General features: G+C 41.0%; 1 protein-coding gene across 6 annotated transcripts in view; it reads right to left on the minus strand.

Annotated features, from left to right (window-relative positions):
* Nucleotides 1-5,865: 5,865 nt before the first annotated feature.
* Nucleotides 5,866-27,759, minus strand: part of EIF2AK4 (eukaryotic translation initiation factor 2 alpha kinase 4) — a 107,434-nt gene continuing 85,540 nt past the window's right edge. For 4 of the 6 annotated variants that reach the window (XM_032856865.1, XM_032856864.1, XM_032856869.1 and 1 more), the window contains 10 exons: nucleotides 25,713-25,820; nucleotides 24,972-25,100; nucleotides 23,200-23,286; nucleotides 15,851-15,963; nucleotides 12,882-12,940; nucleotides 11,895-11,992; nucleotides 9,800-9,868; nucleotides 9,236-9,280; nucleotides 6,636-6,754; nucleotides 5,866-6,106 (listed from right to left, as the gene is read on the minus strand). In XM_032856865.1, coding sequence (XP_032712756.1) covers nucleotides 6,049-6,106; nucleotides 6,636-6,754; nucleotides 9,236-9,280; nucleotides 9,800-9,868; nucleotides 11,895-11,992; nucleotides 12,882-12,940; nucleotides 15,851-15,963; nucleotides 23,200-23,286; nucleotides 24,972-25,100; nucleotides 25,713-25,820 — 885 coding nt within the window. In that variant the 3' untranslated portion in view covers nucleotides 5,866-6,048. Of the gene's footprint in view, nucleotides 6,107-6,635; nucleotides 6,755-9,235; nucleotides 9,281-9,799; nucleotides 9,869-11,894; nucleotides 11,993-12,881; nucleotides 12,941-15,850; nucleotides 15,964-23,199; nucleotides 23,287-24,971; nucleotides 25,101-25,712; nucleotides 25,821-27,759 lie in introns of those variants that run through there. The other 2 variants (XM_032856867.1, XM_032856868.1) reach the window with 2 other exon arrangements.

Consider the following 27,759-nt stretch of genomic DNA (forward strand, 5'->3'; position numbering starts at 1 on the left):
ATTAATCAGTTTTAATAGCTTTTTTTTTGTGGAGTCTTTATCATTTTCTTTATATAGTAGTATGACATCTGCAAGTAGTGAATAAGGTTTTATTTTCTTGGGGTTCCTGGGTGGCTCAGTTCATTAATGTCTACCTTTAGCTCAGGTCATGATTCTGGCGTTCTGGAATCGAGCCCCACATCGGGTTCCCTCCTCAGCAGTCAGCTTCTCCCTCTCCTCTTCAACCTGTCCCCTGCTTGTGTGCTTCTCTCTAAATAAATAAAATATCTTTTTTAAAAAGTTTTACTTTCTTAAAAATTTGGATGCCTTTTATTTCTTTTTTTGTCTCATTGCTATAACTGAGACTTCCAGTACTAAGTTGAATAAAAGTGGTGAGAGCAGACATCCTACTCTTTTTCCTGGTCTTAGAGGAAATCTCTCATGTTTTCAACAATTGAGCATGATGTTAGCTGTGGGTTTTTCATATATGGCCTTCATTATCTTGAAGTATGTCTGTTGAGTCTGTTGAGAATTTTTATCATAAATGGATGTTGTGGGACGCCTGGGTGGCTCAGTTGGTTAAGCAGCTGCCTTCGGCTCGGGTCATGATCCCAGCGTCCTGGGATCGAGTCCCACATCGGGCTCCTTGCTCGGCAGGGAGCCTGCTTCTCCCTCTGCCTCTGCCTGCCATTCTGTCTGCCTGTGCTCGCTCTCTCTCCCTCTCTCTCTGACAAATAAATAAAATCTTAAAAATAAATAAATAAATAAATAAATAAATGGATGTTGTACTTTGTCAAATGCTTTTTCTCCATTTGTTGAAATGATCATGCGTTTTTTATCCATTCTCTTGTTGATGTGATATATCACATTGGTTTATTTGTGCATACTGAACCACTCTTGCATCTAAGGGATAAATCCCATTAATTGTGGTGAATGATTTTTTAAAATAGGTTGTTAGGGACGCCTGGGTGGCTCAGTCGGTTAAGCCGCTGCTTTCAGCTCAGGTCATGATCCCAGGGTCCTGGGATGGGAGTTCCGCATCGGGCTCCTTGATCGGTAGGGAGCTTGTTTCTCTCTCTGCCTCTGTCTGCCACTCTGCCTGCTTGTGCATGCGCGCACACTCTCTTTCTCTCTGACAAATAAATAAATAGAATCTTTAAAAGATATATATTTTTGGATCAGTTTGCTAATATTTTTTTTTTTTCAAAATGTTCCATTTATTTTTTTGACAGACAGAGATCACAAGTAGGCAGAGAGGCAGGCAGAGAGAGAGACGGGGAAGCAGGCTCCCTGCTAAGCAGAAAGCCCGATGCGGGGCTCGATCCCAAGACTCTGGGATCATGACCTGAGCTGAAGGCAGAGGCTTTAACCCACTGAGCCACCCAGGCGCCCCCGTTTGCTAATATTTTTTTGAGGATGTTTACATTTGTTTTCATTAGAGATATTGGCCTGTAGTTCTCTTTATTTGTAATGTTGTTTGTCTCAAGTACGCTCCACGCCTAACATGGAGCCCAATGGGGGCTTGAACTCAAAACAAGATCAAGACCTGACTGAGATCAAGAGTCAGATGCTTAACCAACTGAGCCACCAAGGTGCCCCACATTCAGTTTTTTTGATTACTGATTTAATTTCATTGTTGGTAATTGATCTGTTTGAATTTTCTGTTTCTTCCTTATTCAGTTTGGGAGGTTATATGTTTCTAGAAATGTATCCGTTTCTTCTAGGTTGTCTTAATTGGTTGGCATTTAATTTTCATAGTATTGCCTTATAATTCTTTGTATTTCTGTGGCGTCAGTTGTTATTTCTCCTTTCATTTCTGATTTTGGAGTCTCTCTTTTGTGAGTCTGGCGAAATGTTTATCAATTTTATCTTTTCAAAGAATAAGCTCCTGATTTCATTAATCTCTTCTATTGTTTGTTTCTCTTTGTTTTATTTCTGCTCTAATCTTTATTATTTCCCTTTAATACTGCTTTGGGGTTTTGTTGATTCTTTCTAGCTCCTTTAGGTATAAGCTTATATTGAGATTTTTCTTGCTTCTCAATGTAGACCTCTTGCTATAAACTTCCCTCTTAGAACTGCTTTTGCCACACCCTGAAGATTTTGAACCATTGTATTTTCACTGTCATTTGTTTCCATGTATTTTTTTTAATTTCCTTTTTGATTTTTGTGGTTGACCCAGTCAGTCACTGTTGAGTAACATCTTATTTAAGCTGTGTATTTGTGCTCTTTCCAGACTTTTTTTTTTTTTTTAAGATTTTATTTATTTGCCAGAGAGCAAGCACAAGCAGGGAGCAGCAGGATGAGGGAGAAGCAGGCTCCCCACGGAGCAAGGAGCCCGATGTGGGTATAATCCCAGCACCCTGGGATCATGACCTGAGCCAAAGGCAGATGCTTAACCTACTGATCCACCCAGGTGTCCCTCTTTCCAGGAAGATTTTTTCTTGTGGTTGAGTTTGGAATTGTGATTAGAAAAGATGCATGGTGTAACTTACTTGTTGAGGCTTACTTAGTGGACTGATTTGTGATCTCTTCTGGAGAGTGTTCCATGTGCACTTGAATGGAATGTGTATTTTGCTGTTTTATAATGGAATGTTGAGAATATATCTGTTAGATCCATCTTGTCCCGTCTATCATTGAAAACCAGTTTCCTTGATTTTCTGCTAAGATGATATATTTTTTGATATAAGTGGGGTGTTAAAGTCCCCTACTGTTACTGTATTATTCTTGATTACTTCCTTTGTTTACTGCCTGCTTTAGGTATTTGGGTGCTTCCATGTTGGGTGCATAAAGAGTTTTAATTGTTATGTTCTCTTGTTGGATTGTCCCTTTATTATTATGTAGTGCCCTTCATCTCTTGTTAAAGTCTTTCATTTATTTTTATTTTATTTTTTTATAGACTTTTTTTTTTTTTTTTTACGATTTTATTTATTTGACAGAGGGAGCACAAGCAGGGGAGCAGCAGAGGGAGAGAGAGAAGCACGTGTGGGGAGCCTGACGCAGGACTCCATCCCAGAATCCTGGGATCATGACCTGAGCCAAAAGCATACACTTAACCAACTGAGCCACCCAGGCACCCCAGGATTTATTTGAGAGAGAGAGACTGTGGGGTTGTGGGGAGGGACAGCAGCAGAGAGGGAGAGAGCAAGAATACCAAGAAGACTATGTGTTAAGCACAGACCCACAGTGCTCAGTGTGGGGCTCCATCTAATGACCCTGAGATCACGAACTGAGCCAAGACCAAGAGTCAGACACTTAATAACACAGGTGTAACCCAGGTACCCTAATACTTTTTTTTTTTTTTTAAGATTTTTATTTATTTATTTGATAGAGAGATCACAAGCAGGCAGAGAGGGGGAAGCAGGCTCCCCGCTGAACAGAGAGCTGGATGCGGGGCTTGATCCCAGGACCCCAAGATCACGACCCAAGCTGAAGGCAGAGGCCCCAACCCACTGAGCTACGCAGGCGCCCCCCTAATACTCTATTTTATAAAGTCTATTTCGTCCCATATAAGGATTGTAACACCCCGCCCCTCCTTTCTTTTCATTTCCATTTGCATACTTTCTCATCCTTTCACTTCAGTTTGCAGGTGTCTTTGGGACTGAAATGAGTGTCTTATAGTCAACATGTAGATAGGTCTTACTTTTTTATCCATCACCTTTGTTCTTTGATTGGAGCATTTAGTCCATTTGCAAAGTAATTTTTGATAGTTTTGTACTTAGTGTCATTTTGTTAATTTTATTTAAATTTGTTAGTTAACATACAGTGTAGTATTGGTTTCAGGAGAACTTAGTGATTCATTACTCACATGTAACACCCAATGCTCATCATAAGTGCCCTCCTTAATGCCCACCACCCATTTAGTCCATCCCCCCACTCCCCTCCCCACCCACAACCCTCAGTTTGTTCTTTATAGTTGATTGAGAGTTACTTATGGTTTGGAGCACTTAGGTGGCTCAGTCCATTAGGCATCTGCCTTTGGCTCAGGTCATGATCCTGGAGTCCAGGGATTCAGCCCCACATCAGGCTCCCGGTTGATCCAGGGAGTCTGCTTCTCCCTCTTCTGCCCTTCCCCCAACTTGTGTCCATGCTCTCTCACTCTCAAATCTTTTTTTTTTTAAAGTCACTTATGGTTTCCCTGCCTCTCTGTTTTTCTCTTTCCCTTCTCCTGTGTTCGTTTGTTTGGTTTCTTAAATCCCATGTATAAGATCATGATATAGGTCTTTGACTGACTTTGCTTAGCATCGTACACTCTAGTTCCATCCACAGTGTTGCAAATGGCAAGATTTCATTTTTTGATGACTGAATAATACTCTATTGTGTATATAGATCACATCTTCTTTATCCATTCATCAGTCTATAGAAATTTGGGCTCTTTCCATAATTTGGCTGTTGATAATGCTACTTTAAACATTGGGGTGCATGTGCCTTTTCAAATCAGCATTTTTGTATCCTTTAGATAAGTGCAATTGCTGGTTCATAGTATAGTTCTGTTTTTAACTCTTTTGAGGAACCTCCATACTGTTTTCCAGAGTGGCTGCACAAGTTTGCATTCCCACCAACAGTGCAAAAGGGTTCTCCTTTTTCTGCATCCTTGCCAACATCTGTTGTTTCCTAAGTTGTTAATTTTAGCCGTTTGACTGGTGTGAGGTAGTATCTCATTGTGGTTTTATTTCCCTGATGATGAGCGATGTTGAACATTTTTTCATGCATCTGTTAGCCATTTGTAGGTCTTCTTTGAAGAAACGTCTGTTTATGTCTTCTGCGCTTTTTTACCTGGTTACTTTTGGGGTGTTTTGTTGAATTCTTTATATTTCTGGATACTAGCCCTTTATCCAGTATGTCTTATGCTCCCAATCTGTCGGTTGCCTTTTAGTTTGTTTCCTTCACTATACAGAAGCTTTTTATCCTGACGAGGTCCCAGTAGTTCACTTTTGCTCGTTTCCCTTGCCTCTGGGGATGTGTCTAGGAAGAAGTTGCTATGGCTGAGGTTAGAATTTGCTGCCTGTTTTCTCCTTTAGTATATTGATGGTTTCCTGTCTTACATTTAGGTCTTTTCAACCATTTTGAATTTATTTTGGTGTATGGTTTTGTTACTTATTTTATGGTTGTTTTTGTAGTTCTTGATTTCTTTCCTCTCGCTCTCTGCTCTCATGGTTTGCAGGCTTTCCTTAGTGGTATTCTTTTCTCTATTTTTTTGCATATCCATTACTTTTAATTTGTGGTAACCATTAGGTTAGTATCTAACATCATAAGTATATAGCAATCTGTATTAAGTTGATGTTCACTTAAGATTGACCTATTCTTTACTTCTCTCCCTACTGCATACTTTACATCCTTTTTTGTTGTTCTTCCTTGACTAATTTTTACAGATATACTTAATTTTATTGCTTTGGTGCTTTGTACTTTTCCTGTGGCTACTATGATTTTTCCTGTCCACTGAGTCAAAGATCTTTAACACTTCTTATAGGGCTGATTTAGTGGTCATGAGTTTCTTTAACTTTTATTTGTCTGAGAAACTCTGTATCTCTTCTCTTCTGAGTGTTAGGTTTGCTGGATAGAGTATTTTTGGCTGCAGGCTTTTTTCTTTCAGCAGTTTGAATTTATCATGGCACTCCCTTCTGCTGAAAGTTTCTACTGAGAAATTAGCTGATAGCCTTACAGGGTTTCCCTGTAGTAACTGTTTTTTCTTGCTACTTTAAAATTATCTTCATTACTACTTTTTGCTGCTTTAATTACTGTGTGTCTTGATTTGGACCTTTGGGGTTGATTTATTGGGAGTGGCTTGGGCACTTCCTTAATCATTAGAATTAAGGGGAAAAAACAGTGCTATTTTGTGTTCTAGTGCCACAAAGCTTTCAGTGTTAACAGATTTGCAACTTAAAAGCAGCAGGTATATGAAAGCATTTATTATATTAAAAAATATAAATTTATATATTACATATGAAAAACTTATAAAGCTCAACTTTGTAGGGCAGCTTCTTACAATGTAAAGTTAAAATTACAATGAATGTACAACATTTCATAGGATAAGCTCCTGTCTTAGAACAAGATAATGGCCATTCTTTAGGATTAAAATAAGATTCGGTAGTAGTCGTCTCTGTAGCTGTACAGGAATAATACAGATACCCTGCAAAAGAGAAAAGTAGGATCAATCTAATGGATGAAGAACAAACTTAAATTTTTTTTAGAACACTTAACTGTAAGTTTTGTTTAAAAAAAAGACGGAAGGCTAGTGATCGAAGAAATGATATGTTAGAGAAGCTTTGAGTGGCATGGGTCTGTATGTAAGGCCCTACATAAAACACTTTACAGGTTTTCTTGTTGCCTTTTAAGCAGATGGTAACATGAATGACTGGCATTCCCACATGAGGACCTACAGCAAAGCAGTCACAGCAGTTCCCTTTAATGTAGACACTGCTAGAAGTTGCCTGGGTGACGAAAATTGTAATTGGGACAGCTACTCCTGGCAGTACTGTTTTGTTATTGACAAATTGTGACTGTGATTGCAGTCCTGAACAAGATTTACTGATTATCAGGTGCAGTTCTAACAATGGTTTATCAGCCATCAACCCTCAACAAGACAATAAAATGTGTCACTTTAAATCCCTTGAGTTTTAACCCATGCTGAAACCTGTAATACCTTAGCAATAACTTACTTTTTTTCCACTTTGATGTTATAAATTTCATCACAGACTAATTTGAGGTATCTCTGCTTTGGCAGGCGTGACAGCAGCTGCTTCACAGTTGTATTAAATGCCTGTTCATCAGCATCCCACTAGGAAAAATAGATAAGACTTAATACAGCTACTAACGTTTATTAACTGGCTTTTCCTGGGTCACTGACGAAATGCCACTGCCATTCCCCCTTTAAGTGTACTGAAAAAATTATCAGTTATAGATAGAACCAGTGGGGCGACTGCTGGGGTTCTTCCTTTGAAGCATTAATTTTCTTTACAACAACAGTCCTTATTAGATCCCGATTAGCTCAGTGCTTCAGCCACAGTGTGCTACTGTGACTTTAGACCAGTTATTTCTGCCCATTTATTTTGTGGAAAACGGAAGTACCACCTCTGTGTGCCTCCATCTGAGTGGATCATAAAGCAGTAATTGCCAGCACAGGGGCATATATGCCCATTTATAATACATCAGAAGGTGTATGAAATTTCAGTTCTGGAGCAAATCTGACTAAATGCTCCAGATAGGCAAAAAAGGTATTATTTAATAGGATATTAAAAAAAATCATCTATAGCTGTGATTGTAATTTGTTATCTTTGCTATTAAGAATACTTACTCAGATTTTTTAAAAGTTACTAGGCTATTTGATAAGGTTACCCACTAAAAACTTCTTAAATCCATTATGGTTAACATACAGTATCATTAGTTTCAGCTGTACAATAGAGTGATTCAACAGTTCTGTACATTACTCCATATTCATCATGAAAAGTGTACTCCTCAATCCCCCATCACCTATTTTACCCATCTCCCCCACCCACCTCCCCTCTGGTTACCATGAGTTTAGTCTCTATAATTAAGAGTGTTTCTTGGTTTTTTTCTTTGCTCATTTTCTTTGTTTCTTAAATTCCACATAAAAGGGGAATCATTTGGTATTTGTCTTTCTCTGATTTATTCCACTTAGCATTCTGCTCTCTAGCTCTATCCATGTTGTTGCAAATGGCACGATTTCATTTTTTTTTTTTAATGGCTGAATTTTCTATTATGTTCTACACACACACACACACACACACACACACACCCATCCCCCCACATCTTTATCATTCATTTATCGGTGGACATTTGGCTGCTTCTGTAATTAGGCTATTGTAAATAAAGCTGCTATAAACATAGGGGTGCATGTATCTCTTTGAATTAGTGTTTTGTATTTTTTGGATAAATACCTAGTAGTGCATTTATTGGATTGCAGAGTAGCTCCATTTTTAACTTTTTTTTTTTTTTAAGATTTTATTTTTTTGACGGGGGGTGGGGAGCACACACAGGGGAAGCAGCAGGCAGAGGGACAAGGAGAAGTAGGCTCCCCATTGAGCAGGGATCCTGATGCAAGGCCCAGTCCCAGGACTATGACCTGAGCCGAAGGCAGATGCTTAACGGACGGAGCCACCTAGGCACCCCATTTTTAACTTTCCAGTTTGTATTCCTACCAACTGCATTAGGGTTCCTATTTCTCCACATCCTCTCCAACACTTGTTTCTTGCCTTGTTGATTTTAGCCATTCTAACAGATATGAAGTGATATCCCACTGTAGTTTTAGTTTGTATCTCCCTGATGTAAAGATGTTCAACAGACGTCCTTCCAAAGAATAAATACAGATGGCCAACAGACAGATGTAAACATCTTTACATCTGTCTGTTGGCCATCTGTATTTATTCTTTGGAAGAACGTCTGTCCATGTCTTCTGCCCATTTTTTAATTGGATTGTTTTCTGTGCTACCCATAAAAGTTTTAAATATATATAATGACCTAACTTAATTTTTACAAAAATATCTTCCATGTAGTTCTAGTTCTATATATCCTTCCCTAGTTGAAATGAAGGTCTGAGGCAGCATTGTATGGTGGTTAGGAATATAGATTCCCCTAGCCTAAGTTCAAATCTTGGCTCTGTTAGCATTACTAGTAAGTTAACCTTGAACAAGATACTTATATCTCTTCTTCCATTCTCCATAAAATGTAAAATCCTTCCGCTTCTATTTGTTTATATAATGGGGATAATAGTACCTACTTCTTGAGCTTGTTATGATTAAATGAATTAATATTTGAAAAATGCTTAGAGTAAGGCCTGCCAGAGCCTGACACACAGTAAATGTGTGAGATGTTTATCTCTGAAATTTAAAAGTCACTAGAAAATTACGATTCTCTCAAAATCTGATTTAGTTGTTTAGTAATATCTATGTCATATAAAAGGTACAATGTTAAGTAAATTCCTGGAACTGCCCCCAAAAATACCTAGTAACACTAAGAAAGTAATGCCATTTTCTTTCTTTCTTTAAGATTTTATTTATTTTAAAGACAGACATCACAAGTAGGCAGAGAGAAAGGGAAGCAGGCTCCCTGCTGAGCAGAGAGCCTGATGCCGGGCTGGATCCCAGGACCCTGGGATCATGACCTGAGCCGAAGGCAGAGGCTTTAACCCACTGAGCCACCTAGGCGCCCAGTAATGCCATTTTCAACTATGTTTTGGCAAAATAATAGCAAAGCTTTGGAATTTTAAAGGCCACAATGCACAAGAATTCATCTTGCTTACCTCTAATGATAAAAACTGTAAGATTGTTTCTTTGGGTAGATCCACCTGTTGATACACAAAAATGTCATCTGTCAGGGGACTCTAGGCAGCACATACTGACTTGTCACAATGGTGTCACTTTGGATGGAGCAACATGAATCAGGCTTACACAATCTGGGATGCTACTGTGCTGTATCAAATCAAGCACATATAAATGAACCATAGAGTAGTAAGATGTCAGCACTGGCAAACAGATAACCCCCAGTCCTCACAGTACACCCCAAAGGCTTCATGCTGCTGCCTATATTCCGTGTGCTAATAAGGCAAAGGTCTGAAACATTTTAGAAAAATGGTGATTCTTGTTTTTACTTCCCCTGCCCCCCCATCTTCCAGATGAAAACAGGACAAACACAAAACCTTCCATTTTCTCCCCCGTTTTTACAGATTTAGATTACATGCGGTTCACATCAGTGATGAAAGGCCTGCATCCCCAAACTGCATGGGGATCAAAAATGCCCTGACCTCTGAGGAAATGACTTTGATGACAGGGACACAGGCAGTTTTCAAAATGTTAGAGCAACTTACAGCCAGAATTTCAATTTCACTGCTTTTCTGATGTAAGTTGGCAAGGGAGGTCTGAAGTCGTGTTTGTACCTAAACAAGAAGACATGTCAGAATTCAGAACCTGTCAACACAAATTATTGTTCTTGCCATTTTATTTCCTATTGTAGTAAACAACCATGAGGGACAAACTAAGGCCTTAGCAGGGCTTCCAAAGATTATCTAGGGACTTGGAAAGATGAATGCCCAGCCTATCTGGATCTCGGGACAACTGAGATTTTATAGGTTTTTTTTTTTTGTTAGTTTTTTTTTTTTTTAAGATTTGTAATTGACAGCAAGAGAAGGAACACAAGCAGGGAGGAGTGGTAAAGAGAGAAGCAGGCTTCCTGTCCAGCAGGGAGCCCAATGCAGGGCTCGATCCCAGGACACTGGGATCATGACCTGAGCCAAAGGCAGCTGTTTAACAACTGAGCCCCCCAGGTACCCTCTAAAGCCTGTTTTGATAATAATCCACTTACTTATTTCTTTATAATTTTGAAATGACACCTAGAAGCTCACGGCATTGAAACTGCATGTGGAAGTAAGGGGATTTTGGTATTAAGCTAAATTTGGAAAAAGGGGAAGATGATAGCAATAAGGACATGGAACTGAAATATGGTAGGGGATGAGCGTAGAACAAAGATGTGAAAATGAGTTGCCAGTCCACTATACTGAGAAACAGCTAAGAGTGTGATATAAAAATGAGGTAACTTAATCTTTTCTATTTTGATCTAGTCTTTTTTTTTTTTTTTTTTTTTTAAGATTTGTTTACTTGAAGACAAACCATAAGAGACTCTTAAAGTGAGGGTTGCTAGGGGGATGTGGAAGGCAGGGATAGGGCGGCTGGGTTATGGACATTGGGGAGGGTATGGACTATGGTGAGTGCTGTGAAATGTGTAAGCCTGATGGTCCACAGACCTGTACCCCTGGGGCAAATAATAAATTATATGTTAATTAAAAAAAATATTTGAGAGAACGAGCATGAGCAAGCAGAGAGGCTGAGAGAAAGAGGAGGAGACTCCACCCTGAGCATGGTACCCGACTTGGGGCTTGATCTCACAATGCTTAGATCATGACTTGACCCGAAATCAAGAGTCAGAAAACTTAACTGAGCCACCCAGGTGCCCCTCTAATCATATTTCTAAATAATGACTGCTCTCTAATACCCACTTCCCAAGTGAGGCCAGTGTCCTGATTTAGCTCATTAACCAGAGGACTGCCATAGCTTTCCTCCCCACCTATTTAAATCCTTCAGGGATTCCCTGCCTCAGGAAGTCTTCATCTATCATCCAAGCAGACACCGATCTCTACAATGTTCCCATGTCCAACACTCACTTTCAGTGTATCTAATTCAGCATTCTGTTACTTCAACTTTGTTGTATATAAGTATATAATGCCTATGCTTCTAAGGTTATAAACTCTTTGAGGATTGGGGTCATGCCATATGTCTTTTAAATTTTATGCATTTCACACAGAATCCGGCAGATAGCAAATACCAAAAATACGTATGCAGTGAGAAACCTGCTTAAAGTCTTGGAATAGTTCTCTTGTTCTTTGTTACTTTTTTTTTTTTTTTTCCAATAAATATTTTATTTATTTATATATTTGTCAGAAAGGGCACACAAGCAGGGGGAGCAACGGGCAGAGAGAGAAACAGCCTCCCTCCTAAGCAAGCAGCCCAATGTGGGACTCGACCCCAGGATCTGGATGTGGGCCGAAGGCAGACACTCAACCAACTGAGCCACCCAGGCATCCCTGCTCTGTTACTTAGAACAGAAACAAAGCAACCCCATCTGTCATTAGATCCAAATCACAAAGTCTTTGTTTAGATCAAGTAATTCTGACAGTGCTTCTAGTGACAGTGCTTGTAGGTGCCCATAGTGTACATGGATGCCTCTTTGAGAGGACAAATGGAGCAGAATCCTAACACCAGAGAGATGCCTTGTTGATGAAATTTTCAGAAGCTAACAAGTTAAGGAAGTGCAAAGAAAACTCTTTCCAGGAAACCATTTATTATCTTCCTTTCCTGTTTTCTTCCTCCTTTGTAGTTTACATTGAAAGCTGAGGAAAGTATATGTACCTGAGTTTCATATCGCCTCCGAGTACTGGCTGACAGCTTCTCTGGGGCTATCACACTCACAATGGGGACAACTGCAGCTCCATGGATTTCAAACAAACCTGAAACAGAGTTGCCGAATTTATGGTCTTATCTGGCCCCACTTTCTGTAACACACCACAGAAATGGCAGAGATAGAATCACACTAGAGTGGATTCCCCTATGGGCTAGATTTCTATCTGGGCTTTGTTTTCCGTCTCTGCAACTAGCTGCTCGTGACCTGGAGGAACCCAGAACCCTAACACCCAGCAGTTTCAGTGCTTCTGTCAAGATTCCCAGCCTTCTCTCAGGTGGGAGTGGGGGCAGAAGATGACAAAGACGTAGGGATTCTATACAAGTCACCCAAACCTCATGAACCTAAAGCCAAAATAAATAAATAAATAAATAAAATCAAACTTACTATCTCTCAAACTCTAATACTTTAAATTCTTCAAAATATTTGAAATCTAACAGTGGCAGAAGGTCAGTGCTAACAAAACCAAAAAGACCCAGTTCTTTGTTAAAAGGCAAATATGTCTTCCTGTGGACTAACTAGGACATTTCTTTTTCAGTAAGACTAGCAGATGTGATGAAACTAAAGACTTAACTATCACCACTGCTCCCTCTTGGCTTTCAATCTTATGTGTGGGGAAAATTCCCAGGAAAATTAACCACATTTAATTTGTACAGTAAACTGAGTCAAAGGAAGATTAAATTGGTTGTGAAAATAAGACAGGAAGACAGAGCTGTACTGCAATTAGAGTAATCACTAAACTCCTAGTCCTCCTCTAGGATGTGAGTTTCAAAGCATAGAGAGAAATTCCATTTGGTACAATTAATTGTATCTGTTACTTTAAAGACACATTTCTGATGCAACAAGGAGTTAGAGCAGCAAACACACACACACACACACACACACACACACACACACACACACAGCATTATTATGTTTAGATTATAATTAGTCAATACCTGAAGCATTAGAAAAGGACCCCTTCAGGTTTTGCACTGCAAGATTATCAGAAGCTTCTCTAAAAACAAGCAAACAAAAACAATTAGAAAACAGTCAGTAGAGCAACACAACAAAGATAACTTAAAGTGAGCCATTTTTTCCTATTCAATGTAGAAATTAAATATTGGTTATTAGTGGGAGAAATAAAATTTGAACTTAATTACGCTTTTGGTCAGGAGACATTAAGAATTATAAAGGATGTCATTTCAAATTAAATGCCCAAAGACAACATTTGGATTTATTCAGCTATGTTTGAAATGCTAGCTCAACATAAGAGGCTAATTTCAATGAACTATAATGGGTGTTCTTTCCATTTTGCTCACAATACAAGGAAACATTAGCATCCGCGTGCCCCACCTTTATTATGGCAGCAACCTTGGTGATCACCCACAAGAGAACATTTAGTAATGGGAGATTCTTTCAAAAGCTGTGAATGGATATTTCTTTAAAGACTGAATTAGCTTACAGCCTTTGAGAGACACAATAGCACACTATCTTGGGAAAACAGGGAAGTAATCATGCACATGGAGGAGAGATCTTAAACTTTTCCCTGCTAAAACTGAATCCCATCTGGGCCTTTTAAGTGTCTTAATAATGTTTATCTGTACTATTAATTTAGTTGAGTATTTTATGTTTTCTCTTCTAAACCTCTACCTTTTTTGGAGGTCAGTAATCCTAATACCTGGTACTTCTAGAACATTTTATTTCCTCAGAAAAAGCCTGATAGTGAATTTATTCAAGCTAGGTGCAGATGGGAAGGAGCCTGGGGTGAGGGAGGGAGAAGAAAGTAAGAATGTTTATTTTATATAAGCCAAGGTTTTTCACTGTTGGCATTATGACATTTGGGGCCAGATAATTTTTGGGTGGGGGTATTGGGGGTGTCTGTCACGTGCACTGTAGGATGATTAGCAGTATCCCTGGTCTCTACCAGATACTAGTAGCACCCCCAGTTCTAACTACCCAAAATATCTGCAAGCAGTGCCAAATGTCCCCCGATTAAGAATCACTGATATAAGCAAAAAAAAAAAAAAAAAAAAAAAAAGTATTTTTGATTACAAATAAGCATATATAAAAATTATGTAAATAGTAAATAAGCATATATATTATAAAAATATAAAGCAAATACTTTTTAAAAGTTGTACATTTATAGAAAGTTATAGAAATTTAAAGAAAATTAAGATCCCTTGTAATCCCACTATAACTATAGTTATTTCTGGTTAAAAATAGTTAAAAATTTGGGGGGGGGGCACCTGGGTCGCTTGGTCAGTTAAGCATCTGCCTTCAGCTCAGGTCATGATCCCAGGGTCCTGGGAACAAGCCCCACATTGGGTTCTCTGCTCAGTGGGGAGTCTGCTTCTCCCTCTCACTCTCCCTCTGTGCTCCCTCTCAAATAAATAAATAAAAATCTTTTTAAAAATCTGATATATCATTCCAGACAGTAGGCTATGTATTTTGGTTGAAAAAACCAGGATCATTTATCTTACCTGTGGACAGATTTCAATAATAAATTCAGCTATGTAAGAATCATCTTTTTTTTTTTTTTTAATAAATTCTATACCCAATGTGGCCCTCGAACTCCTGACCCTGAGATCAAGAGCTACATGCTCTAGTGACAGAGCAAGCCAGGCACCCCTAGAATCATCTTTTTTTAAGGGCTGTACACCATTTCATTGTATTTACTATAATCCAAACAATTCTCTACCCATCAGTGTAGTAATACTGTTGGAGATTCTCCAAGTGTTGTCTAGGGAGCTCTGAAGTTCCTGAGGTCCTTGCACAGGTCTGCAAGGTCAAAACAATTTTCACCATAATATAAAATGTTATTTATCTTTTTTACAGATTTAAAAAGCCTCTTCCAAACCTCTACCTTTTTTGGTCATCCTTTCACAAATGTGTTATGGAATTTTCCAGAGATTGTATGATGGATAATAGTAAAACAGACTGAATGCAGACGCAGATAGTGACAATCTAGTTTTTTTCTACTGAAGTGTTAAAGAAATTACAGAAATGTAAAACAATGCATTATCTGTAAAATGTCAAACTGTCACTCTTCCAACATTTTTATTTTGGAAAATGGGTTTATTTTTTTAAAGACTCTTAACTTATTTGTGTGTGAGAGAGAGCACATATGAGGGGGGGAGGGAGGGGCAGAGGGAGAGGAAGAAGCAGATTCCCCACTGAGCAGGACAGGCTGGATCCCAGGACCCCAAGATCATGACTGGAGCTAAAGGCTGACACTTAACTGACTGGAGCTACCCAGGTGCCTCGAGTTTTTAAATAAGTATTTAAAAAATGTTTTTAATTTCTAAAAAATTACTGATAGATATAACCCATATAAACAAAGTTCTTTGGTGTTCTCAAATAATTTATAAGGGTATAAAGTGGTTCTGAGACCAAAAAGATTGAAACTGTTATTAAACAATGCCTTGTTAGGCATCTTTGTATGTACCCTCATGGAATAATTTTTACTATAAATTCCTACAAGTAGAATTACTGGGCATTTCTTTTTAATTTTTAGTTTTAAGGCAATTTTAACTCTGTTAAATTCCTATCCAGAGAGTTGAAACAATTTATATTTCCATCATGAGTATATGACATTCTCCCAGGATATATTAGGTCTTTCAAATACTTTGACATAACACTACCAAAATGTACTGATTAAAAAGCCAAATAGGATAATTTTGGCCCCTTGGGCCTTTCAAACTGATAAAATATTCTCTGATATGTTATGAAGAACAAACCCTGAAACTACGATTAGTCTTATGCAGGGGTTACGTATTTAAACTGCTGAGCTATTCAAAAGCAACAGAATGATCCATTAAAAGTTATCCTGGTGTATCTTTTTTCCCAAAAGGATCAAACTGATGTTTAAGATAAAGGTACAGAAGTTCTACAGGTGGTCACAGCTGGTTTTCTGGGCTTTTGTTACCTGATAGTTCTTTCATCACTGACTTTAGTTCTGAGTTTCTGCAAAACGTGGTCTATAAGATCAGACTCCTGCACATGTTTCTCTGTTTGCCTTTCCTTCTCAAAAGACTTAACCTTAAAAAGAATAAAACAGAACCATCACTTTCTGAAGCCAACAGGCTGAATCAGAGTACAAAACTAAGTCAACAGTTCAGGTTGGTGGTTCTAACCAGGGGCAATTTTGCTCATCACAGGGCATTTGGCAATGTTTGGAGAGCTTTCTGGTTGTGACAGCTATAGGGGGTGCTACCAGCATCTCATGGGTAGAGGCCTGGGGTGCTGCTCAACTTCTTATAGTGCCTAGGACAGCAGCCCCCACAATTATCTGGCCCCAAATGTCACTGCAGCTGTTGAGAAACTCTGGTATAGAGAAGAAAAGCTTATCACTAATGATTGGATTTTTTAAAAGGCCAAGACTAACCAGCTCCTATTTCATTTAATTCTTCCACATATTCTTCCCCTTAAACATCCCCGGGTCAGTCACCGATTTCCAGAGCACTCCCCCTCGCCATTCCAAATTCAAGTGCTGTCATCCACTTCTATGGTATCTGTTCTTTCATCTTCACGCCACGGCCAGCACTCAATCTTGGCTTCAAGCGGCCTTATATTCTACCCACTCTATTTTCCTCTCACTCCATTCCATGCTACACACCCCTGCGTATTAATTTTCCTCACATAGCACTCTGATGTCCCCTTCTGTCCAAAACACATGCTGGCTCCCCACTCGCTGCTACATAAAATCCAAATTCCTTGGTTGGCAGTTTGTTCTCCAGGAGCTAGCTAAAACCATTCTCTCCTGCTGAAGCATCCTTCTTTGCACCCAGAGTAGACTTAACTCAGGGTAATACCCACAGTAGTTTCCTATCGGCCTCCCTCTTGACTTCGGAACAGGCTATTCGAAGAATTACCATTACCTTTGCCATTCCTTCTGCCTAAAAGTTCCTGTCAGCACCTATCTCTATTCTGCCCATTCTCGAGGGTTCCCCATAAACCCCACCTCCATCCTGAAGACTTCCCTGCTACCTCTGAGGTAATCTCCCAGACTGTTAAACCCTCAGAGAACTTGCACTGTAGGACTCTCATGGCATTTAGCATTTTCTAACTCATAATCATGAACGATTGTGTTATGTTTCCTACCAGATTATAGGATCCTTGACAGCAGGGCCTGACGCTTTAGTGTCCCTGTATCCTTTAGGATCTTAAATTGTATCCCTCCCACACTGTGAACACTTAAAATGCACTTGCTGACTGGATGAGTGAACTGATGTCTTGCCCTTCAAGTATGAAGATGACGCAAGATTCAAAAGAGAGACTGGATGAAACAATGTGCTCGAATGAACAAGATCACATTTAACGGAGATAAATATGAAGTCCTATAATTAAAGCCCTCATTGTAGGTGGCCAGCCAGACATGGTGGTAACTGTGAAAGGGCCAATGGGTTTTAGTTGCTAAGTTCAGTACAAGCCAAAGAGCCACATGGTTGCTAAGAGTTCAGAAGTAAGCTGTATGAGTAGAAATATGGTATCTGGGTCGAGGGGTCAGAGAGCATTCTCATTTAGTCAGAATCTGCTAGAATTCTCTGCAGAGTTCTAGTGCCACATTTGAAGACAGACATTGACAAGGAATGTCCAGAGGAGGTTAACCAGGAGGGTCAAGGAGTTGGGAAATCATGTTATGAGGAATGGCTTAAATAACCAGAATGTCTGAACCAGAAAGAGGGCAGAGAGACATGGCAGTGGTCTCCTACAATTTATTTGAAGATAGCTGAGAGGATGAAAAATTAGACTTATTATGCTGACTACTCCAGAAGGCAGAATTAAGACCACAGAGTATAAATTTTGGGAAGGAGACTGAGTTAAGTTTTTAAAATTTGCTAATCATTATAGCAGTGTGTTATGGCACAAATTACCCAGCAGAAGCTTGATGGCAATCACTACTCTGGAAGAGGCCTGATCAGTAGTTCTTAGGGTCATTTATGATTTTGTGACTAATAAGCAGACTAATAGTGGGGACTTCCAAATCTTAAAGGAATAATTACTACAAGAACTGCTTTCCTTGGGACGCCTGGGTGGCTCAGTTGGTTAAGCAGCTGCCTTCGGCTCGGGTCATGATCCCAGCATCCTGGGATCGAGTCCCACATCGGGCTCCTTGCTCAGTGGGGAGCCTGCTTCTCCCTCTGCCTCTGCCTGCCACTCTGTCTGCCTGTGCTCACTCTCTCTGACAAATAACTAAATAAAATCTTTAAAAAAAAAAAAAAAAAGAACTGCTTTCCTTAAACAATTAGAAAGTCAGACAAAACACAAAAAACAATGGTTTCGGGACACCTGGGTGGCTCAGTGGGTTAAGCCGCTGCCTTCGGCTCAGGTCATGATCTCAGGGTCCTGGGATCAAGTCCCACATCGGGCTCTCTGCTCAGCGGGGAGCCTGCTTCCCTCTCTCTCTCTCTGCCTCTCTGTCTACTTGTGATCTGTCAAATAAATAAATAAAATCTTTAAAAAAACAAACAAACAATGGTTTCTCAGACCTTAGACAATAAGCAGTGGAGAACTATTTTTCAAGAGAAGGGAAACAAAGTGAGTGCCTTATCAGTGCCCCTTTACTGTGATGAAGAAGCCTGCAGACTGCAGCACAGCAACACGGAACCCAAAAAGACCCAGAGCCTTACCCAGGTGGGGAGACAGTTTAGGTAGACCCAGATGGCTAGAGATTGTGAGGCAGAGGACTGAAGAGAAGAGTGCTCCACACTCAGAGAAAGAAGAATTTCTGAAGCTCTGTGGAGCAGTCCCCTCATTTCTTGCCAGAGAACTGATCTGGGCATTAGTGAAAGAAAACTCTCCGAGACTGGGGCAACAACCATCAGAAATGAGTAGGTAGAGTAATTTCTGGAATTCACAGGGCTGGGAAGAGTTGTTTCTCTTATCAGGGTAGAGGACCTCAGAATACACAGGCAGAATCGTCCTAAGGGTATTGCGTTGTACCAATGGGGCTAACTCAGGCTTAGACCAACAGCTGCCCTGGATCTGCCCTAACAATGTATAAAATGAAGCCTGGAAAAGACAAGAATTTTAACTACACCCCAGAACAAAGCCCAACAGTATTTATAGGAACATAAAACCTAGCATCCGGGAATGTCTAACAACCAATCAAAAATTACTGGCAGGAGGGTCTGGGTGGCTCAGTCAGTTAAGCATCTGCCTTTGACTCAGGTCATGATTCCAGGGTCCTGGGATCCAGGGTCCTGGGATCCAGCTCTGTGTCAGGCTCCCTGCTCAGTGGCGAATCTGCTTCTCCCTTCCCTCTCCCTCTGCATGCAGCTCCCCCTGCTTGTTCTCTCTTTCTCTGTCAAATAAATAAATAAAATCTTAAAAAAAATTTACTGGCATGCAAAATGGTAGGAAAATATGACTCATAATCTGAAGAAATGATAGAAACAGACTGAGAAGTGTCAGAAATGATGGAATTAGTAGGCAAGCACCTTAAAACGACTTTTTTTCGAAGCTTTTATTTTTAAGTTGTCTCTGACTCAACATGGGGCTTACACTCTTACACTCACATGTCTACTGACTGAGCCAGCCAAGTGCCCCTAAAATGACTATTCTAAATTTTATAAAAAATGTAAAGGAAACAAAAACTCTGAGAGAAATGGAAGACACATAAAGATACAAATGAAACTTACAGAGATGAAAAAAATACATAAGAAATTCAATGGGGTTAATAGCAGATAAGATGCTGCAAAAAGATCAGTGAATGGTCCCAAATAAAGCATAGAGAGAGGGGAAAAAAACAAAACAAAAATGGAGTCTTAATGAATTGTAGGTCAATAGCAAATGATTAACATCCTATAATCAGAGTCCTACAAGGAAAAGAAGGAACAGAAAAATATTTGAAGAAATAATGTCTGAAATTTTTCTAAAATTTTAAAAATTTATCTGACACAGAGAGAAAGAGCACAAGCAGGGGGAGAGGCAGAGGGAGAATCAGGCTCCCCACTGAGAAGGGAGCCTGATGTGGGACTTGATCCTGGGACCCTGGGATCAAAACCTGAGCCCAAGGCAGATGCTTAACCGACTGAGCCAACAGGTGCTCCTGAAGAATTTCTAAACTTTATATGAAAACTATGAGTCTACGGCTCAAAGAAGTCCTAGCTATGGATACCAGGTATTTAAATATAGAGAATACCACATTGAAGTATATCATATTCAAATTGTAGAAAATCAGTGACAGAAGAAAATCTTAGAAGGCGCCAGAAAATAAAGGAAGATCATACATAGAGCATCAAACCAGACTTTTTTTTTTTTTTTTAAGATTTTATTCATTTATTTGGCAGAGAGAGATCACAAGTAAGCAGAGAGGCAGGCAGAGAGAGAGAGGAGGAAGCAGTCTCCCTGCAGAGCAGAGAGCCCGATGCGGGGCTCGATCCCAGGACCCTGAGATCATGACCTGAGCGGAAGGCAGAGGCCCAACCCCCTGAGCCACCCAGGCGCCCCTCAAACAGAAACTACCAACATGTCAGAAGACAATAAAACACATCTTCAAAATGCAAAAAGAAAAAATGTAAATCCTGAATTTTATATCTAGCAAAAATATCTTTCAAAAGATATTTGGAAGGGTTGGCTGGGCATTGGACTCTTGGTTTCGGCTCAAGTCATGATCTCAGGGTTGGGGGATTGAGCTCTGTGTTGGGCTCCATGGTCAGCAGGGAGTTTGCTTGAGATTCTCTCCCTCTCCCTCAGTCCTTCCTCCTGCTTGCTCACTCTCTAAAATAAATGATTTTTTAAGATTTTATTTATTTGTCAGAGAGAGAGAGAGCACAAGCATGGGGAGAAACAGGCAGAGAGGGAGCCTGATGGAGGGCTCGATCCCAAAACCCCAGGATCATGACCCGAGTCAAAGGCAGGTGCTTAACCAACTGAGCCACCCAGGCATCCCTAAAATAAATAAATCTTAAAAAAAAAAAAAAAGTGAAATGAAGACTTTCTCAGACCAATAACCACTGAGAAAACTCATGACCAGCAGACCTGCACAGACCAGAAATATTAAAGGAAATTCTTCAGGCAGAAGGAAAACGAAATCAGAATGATGTCTGCCTCAACATAGGAATCAACAGTTCCAGAGATGGTAAATATAAAGGACATTTCCCCCCTTATTTTTAAAACCTCTTTAAAAAAAATAATTAGGGACGTCTGGGTGGCTCAGTGGGTTAAGCCTCTGCCTTCGGCTCAGGTCATCATCTCAGGGTCCTGGGATCGAGCCCTGCATCGGGCTCTCTGCTCAGCGGGGAGCCTGCTTCCCCCCTCTCTCTCTGCCTGACTCTGCCTGTGATCTCTCTCTCTGTCAAATAAATAAATAAAATCTTTAAAAAGAAATAAAGAAGAACATTTCATAACAATAAAGAGGTCAATTCATCAAACAGGTATAAAATTCTAAATGTGTATTCACCAAATAACAGAGCTTCAAAATGCACGAAGCAAAACTGATAGAACTAAAAGGAGAAACAGATAAATCTACAATGATAGCCAGAGATTTTGACACTCCTCTCTCAGTAACTAACTAACTGATCAAGTAGACAAAATGCTTTTAGTAAAGATACAGACAGCTTCGGCAACACCATGATCTAATGTGACCTAAATGGTATTTATCAAACACTCCTCCTAACAATGCAAAATACACATTCTTCTCAAGTGCACAGGAAACATTCACAGTAATAGACAATTATTTTTTACTTTAAATCACAGCTCAGTAAAATTAAAAGAACTGAAATCAGAGTATGTTCTTTGATCACAAAGGAATTAAATCATTAGAAATTATTAAAGATGATGTAATGAGCACTCAGTATTACATGACTTGACGAACCTCTGATCTCTCTACCTCTGAAACTAATAATACATTATATGTTATATATGTTAACTGAATTTAAATAAAAAAAATTATCAAAGAAAGATAACTGGAAAATACCCAAATATTTGGAAATTAAACCACAGACTTCTAAATAACCTGTGGCTCAAGGAAGAAATCAAAGAAACTAGAAATTTATTCTGAACTAAATGAAAATGAAAGCTCTACATACACAAATGTGTGGGATACAACTGATGCAGTACTTAGAGTGAAATTTATAGCGTTAAATGTTTATACATAGAAAAGTAAAGTCTAAACTTAGTAATCCATGCCAGGTGCCTTTTTTTTTTTTTCTGTAAAGGCTCAGATACTATTTTAGGCTTTGCAGGCCATACATTGTCACTTTTTTTTTTTTTTAAACAAAGAATGTAAAAAATAATTGTAGGTCACAGGCCATACAAAAATAGGCTGTGTACCAGATTTGGCCTACGGGCTGTGTTTAATCCACTTCTACCTGAAGAAACCAGAAAAGGAATAAACTAAATCCAAAATTAGCAGAACGAAGATGAATGGAAATCAGTAAAATAGAAAACAAATGAACAACTCAAAAAAAAAACCCAGAAAAACCAATGACATCAAACGCCGGTTTTCTGACAAGACAAATAGCATCAATAAACCTCTAGCCAGCCTAGTGAAGTGAAAAAAGGGGAGTGAAAATGGGAGACATGAACTACCAATTATCAGGAATGAAAGAGGGGATTATCATTACAGACCCTACAGATAGTAAAAGAGAATATTTGAAAATTAAGATGAAGTAGAAACTTTCTAGGGAAGATACCAACTACCTAAACTCACTCAGAAAGAGACAACCTGAATGTCTCTGTCTAGGCCCCTGTGGCCCCTGGTGAGTCTGACCAAACACTGGAGGATGAAATAATACCAACACAGAATCCTTCAGAGAATGGAAGAGAACAGAACACTGTCCAACTCATTTATGAGGCCAACATTACCCAGATATTAAAACCTGCCAAAGACATAAAAGGGGAAAAATAAGTTGATTTTTTTCCTTAAGAATAGAAATAAAGGTAGGAAGATGGTATATTTATGAGCTTTCGTAAGTTAAATGCAACAGTTGCACAGTAAAACTGGTTAGGAAACAGCCACAGGATATGCCAACCACCAGGTATCAGTATAGTTATTATTCTCATTTTCTTAGATGGAGAAAGGGAACAGAGGGAGAAAAGTAGGAAAAACCTACTGCCACTATTGTGTATTTTTTAGGCTTGAAGGCAAGTGTTCTGATTCAGATTCTCTCTTACTCTATAGCCTTTCTCCAAGAACAGGCCCAGCAAATATAGAATGGATTTCCACCCATACCCAAGCCAGGGGACAGTGGGAAGCTGGGTGCTCCACAGTTAATACACAGTTTGGGAAAGCTGACTGCTGAACTGTGAAAGATTTCCTTGGGTCTGTACCTTGACATAGCTTCCTCCTTTATCTGAGACGAGGGCCACGCACGTGATTTCGTGGTGTCTGCAGTATTCTTGTAGTTCCTCTTGGGACTGAAACAAACATAGCATGTGAGGTAAACACAGAACACCTAGAGCAGCTTCAAATAATTAAGGAGACTGAAAACATGGTGTCCAACTGTATTTTCAAAGTCACTAAACATGCTGACTTTAGGAGCTTTAAGTATTAAGCCAGAAGAGTAAGACATCAAAGGAGGTTTAATAAGACCTTATTTTTCTTACTTTCACTGCTGTCCTCAGGGACCACGGACAATCAAAGCGCTTGGGACACAGTAATAGGTTTTTAAAATCTTCAGGGCACCTGGGTGGCTCAGTTGGTTGGGCAACTGCCTTCAGCTCAGGTTATGATCTCAGAGTCCCAGGATCAAGTCCCATATGGGGCTCCCTGCTCAGCGGAGAGTCTGCTTCTCCCTCTGACCCTCCCCACTCTCGTGCTCTCCAACTCTCTCCCTCAAATAAATAAATAAAACCTAAAAAAACAAACAAACAAAAAACCTTCAAATCTTGGTGGAAGGTGCCAGAAATTGTAGGGTATACACACATACGATGAGAAGGCCTTTGAGGAAAGCCAAGAAAACACAAACAGCTGACAGTGAAGAGTTCAAGTGAAGCATCAAGCCACCAAGCAGAGGAGCAGAGATGTCTGCTGCTGGGCAGGACTGAAGTCAGGTTTCTGGAAGAACACTACTCTAACAATTTATGAAACAAGGACACCAGTGAAAGAGGATGCTATTCTGTCAAATGACTGAAAATCCTTGCCCAGCATGCTGGTGCCTGGAGGTTTTCTCTAACCCACACACAAAGACAGACAGCAGCAGCTTCTGAAACCTTTTGGCAGATGATATCAAAGGAGAAGGGGGGCAGGGGAAGGTTCTGTTTCTCTGGGAGGCTCTTCCTGCTCTGGGGCGCCTGAGTGTGAGCGAACTGGAGTGTATGCCCTTCTGTGATCTGCTGGTGCCAGGGGAGACAGTCTCCCCAAACCTTCCCCACCTTTCTGAAGGACAGGTGGGTTCACGGCTGCTGCTTTCCTCACTTCCATCCGCAGAGCAGGCTGCTGTGGGAGGTCTGAGGAGAGGCAGCCGCCCACAGAGGCTCAACACGAAACGCCTTTCGGAAGTGTACAAGCCTGGATACTGGCCCTGCAAAGACATCCCAGCCTCATCCATGGAACCTCTATGTTTGCTTCTATGGTCAAAGGAACTCTGAGTTATGGATCTTGAGACAGGGAGATGATGTGGATCATCTGGGTGGGATCGGTGTAATCTCAAGGATCCTTGTGAGAGGAGACAGGAAGGTCAGAGGTGGAAAGACAGAAACGGAGGTCAGAGAGGAAAGAAGATGCCACACTGCTGAGTCTGAGGGTGGAGGAAGGGCCTACGAACAGAGGGATGCTGGAGGCCTCTGGGAGCTGGAAAAGGCAAGGAAATGGATTCTCCCCCTCAGGCCTTCAGAAGGAACTGGCTCTGGCAGACACACTGACTGGAGCCCAGCGGGACCAGTAGCAGACTTCCGAACACCAGAAATGCGAGACAACCAGCATGTATTGTTTTAAACCACTGAGGCTGTGGTCTTTTGCTCCTGTAACAAACAAAGGAAGTAGCTCTAACCGGAGAGAAGTCGAGTCTGAGGGAACCCTACTCTAAGGCTGGAGAGGCCCACCTGTTACTGCAACCGGGACTATACCCACTCCACTCGGGGGCACTCTTGTGTCTCATTACCTGTGACCAGTCATACATGATATGTGCCGTGATTCCTGCGGACCAGAGCTTCTGGGTGAGGTTGATGGCCCTGGACATGGACATCTGGCCGACACTTACGATCAGGAGGTCGCAAGAGCTGATTGTAACCTGGATCAGAAAGAGAGTAGTGACATTTAGAGGAGCGAGACTGTGGGCCTGTAGGTGGGACCAGCACCAGGAGGGAGGCAGCACTCATGTGAAGACAGGCAGCTCGAAATCCTGTAAGCGACAGAAGTCTGGGCTTCAAAATGACATTGTCAACATCATCATAGAAAAAATGACAGAAACCTCTTATGTTAGTCTTTTTAGACTTCAGCTATCCTAAGCCATCAGGAAGATACCCTTTTCCTCTGAGAAAACTGCTCTTGTCTGAAACAAAAAGGATAAAGAACCACTTATAGCTCTGTAGAGCACAGCCAGATTTCTGAACAAGGGGCTTTGAAAGGCCTCTGCCAACAGCTTCACTTCACGTTTAAAGGGTGCATCAAAGACGAGGTGAGAGAGGCCAGGCAAAGACAGATGAGCTGTCTGAGGTCCCCCAGTGAGAGGCTAAGGACTTATATGCAAGGGCGGACACCAAGTCCGAGGCTTGTCTATTGTGATGAAGATAACCTCCCAAAGCCTCAGTCCATTGCCACATCCAGGGCTCCACATACAGGACTCTAAAATGAAAGGCCACCCAGCGCCCACTGGAAAGCTGGCAGCCAAACTGGAACTTACAGGTTCTTCCATGTTGAGGATCGCCACAGAGATCTTGTCTATAGCTATGCTCACCCCAACAGCAGTGGGGACCGGTCCCAGAGCCTGTGGTCCTCTAAACTGGGGAATCTGGAAAGAGAGGCACAGCTATGGTTATGAAAGAGAGAAGAAACTGTCCTCACAAGCAAAGCGATGACTGGAGGGTGCACTCGCTTGTCAGCAACTTACCATCAAAGGGTTCAACCAAAACTAAGTACGTGTGCAGTAGGGAGAGTGCCAGTGAGAGAAGAGAAATGAGGGGCGAGGGAGGGAGAGATGGAAGCACACACACGTGCCAACTTGGGAAAAATGAACAAATGCTGCACCTAGAGCTGCACTGCCAACCACGGTGGCCACCCAGCCACATGTGGCTTGGATATCCGAAATCCATCTAAGCCAAACTGACACGTGCTGTGTATTAAATACACAGAGGTCGCGAAGACTCAGAATAGAAAAAAAAGAGGATACAAAATAGCTCACTAATCATACTGAGATGTAGGATTACATGCTGAAGTAGTATTTGGGGTATATTGGGTTAAATATACACTGATTGCAAAGGCTTAGAAAAAAAAGTAAAATAGCTCAAAATTTTGAAAATTTCAGGGCGCCTGGGTGTCTCAGGTGGTTAAGTGTTTGCCTTTGGCTCAGGTCGTGATCCCAGGGATCGAGTCCCGCATCGGGCTCCTTGCTCAGCAGGGAGCATGCTTCTCCCTCTGCCTGCTGCTCCCTTTGCTCATGCTCTTGCACTCTGACAAATAAACAAAATCTTAAAAAAAAAAAAAAAAATTTTTTTAATTTGGACTGTATGCTGAAACATTTTAGATATGTGGGTTAAATAAGATTATTAAAATATTTTTATTTGCTTTATGTCCCTAGATAATTTAAGATTACATGGGGGGGGGCTCCTAAGTGGCTCGGTTAAGCATCTGCCTTCGGCTCGGGTCATGATCCCAGGGTCCTGGGATTGAGCCCCGCATCGGGCTCCCTGCTCAGTGGAGAGCCTGCTTCTCCCTCTCCCTCCCGCTCTGCCTACTTGTGCTCTGTCAAATAAATAAATCTTAAAAAAAAAAAAACAATTACCTAGGTACGTTCTGATTCTGGACCAAGATAGGTAGGAACACTTCTCTCTACTCCTCCCTCTAAGTACAGCTAAAAATCCTGGACATTATTTATAAATCAAACAAAGAAGACTATGAAGTGAAGAGCAGGTACACATGGGTGCAGGAACTGTAGAATCGGAGGGAAGCACATGCTGACAAGCTAGAAATGCCAAGGAGAACCAACAAAAGGCCCCCAGGAAATCTGCTCTCTCTGGCCAGAAGACCAAGAAAGGGGCAACCTGGCAGGGCCGAAAATGTTTATAACACCCCTGCCATGCTCCAGCCAAACACCACAGGAAGCAGCACAGGCCTGCCCCCACCAGCTAAGGCTGAGTGGGGGCCCACACCTTTACCCAGATGTAAGGAACCCCCCTCTAAGACCATAAGGGAACCAGGACTTTCTTACCTGCCTGGAGTAGTGCCCCCTACCCCTCCCCACCCAAACAGTGTCACTGGAGGCCAGGAACTGAAGGATGACAAACCCTCACCTCCGCCTAAGCAGTAATGAGGCCACCGTCCTTGTGGGGATGGTGTCCAAGGTGGCTAGCTGAGTGGGAAGCTGGAACTTTCCCCACTCTCCAGCAGTCTCCTGCCACTTCTCTCCCCCAACTCACCACAGTATCAGTACCGTGCAGGAAACAGGAACAAGGAACCCCTCCCAGTGTTGAAGCAAGCAGGGTAAGGAAACTGAATCTTTACCCTCAACCAACAGTAACAAGGTGGTACTCCCGACCCCTACTGGTGTGCTCTCAGGGGAGGCCTGCTAAACCAAAAGATCTAGCTAAGCTCTAGAGTCTCCTAATACTTAAAATACCCAGGGCAGGGGTGCCTGGGTGGCTCAGTGGGTTAAAGCCTCTGCCTTCGGCTCAGGTCATGATCTCAGGGTCCTGGGATCGAGCCGCACATCGGGCTCTCTGCTCAGCGGGGAG

The sequence above is a fragment of the Lontra canadensis genome, unplaced genomic scaffold, assembly GCF_010015895.1.
Source record: "Lontra canadensis isolate GAN:19392208 unplaced genomic scaffold, GSC_riverotter_1.0 scaffold12, whole genome shotgun sequence".
Classification (NCBI taxonomy): domain Eukaryota; kingdom Metazoa; phylum Chordata; class Mammalia; order Carnivora; family Mustelidae; genus Lontra; species Lontra canadensis.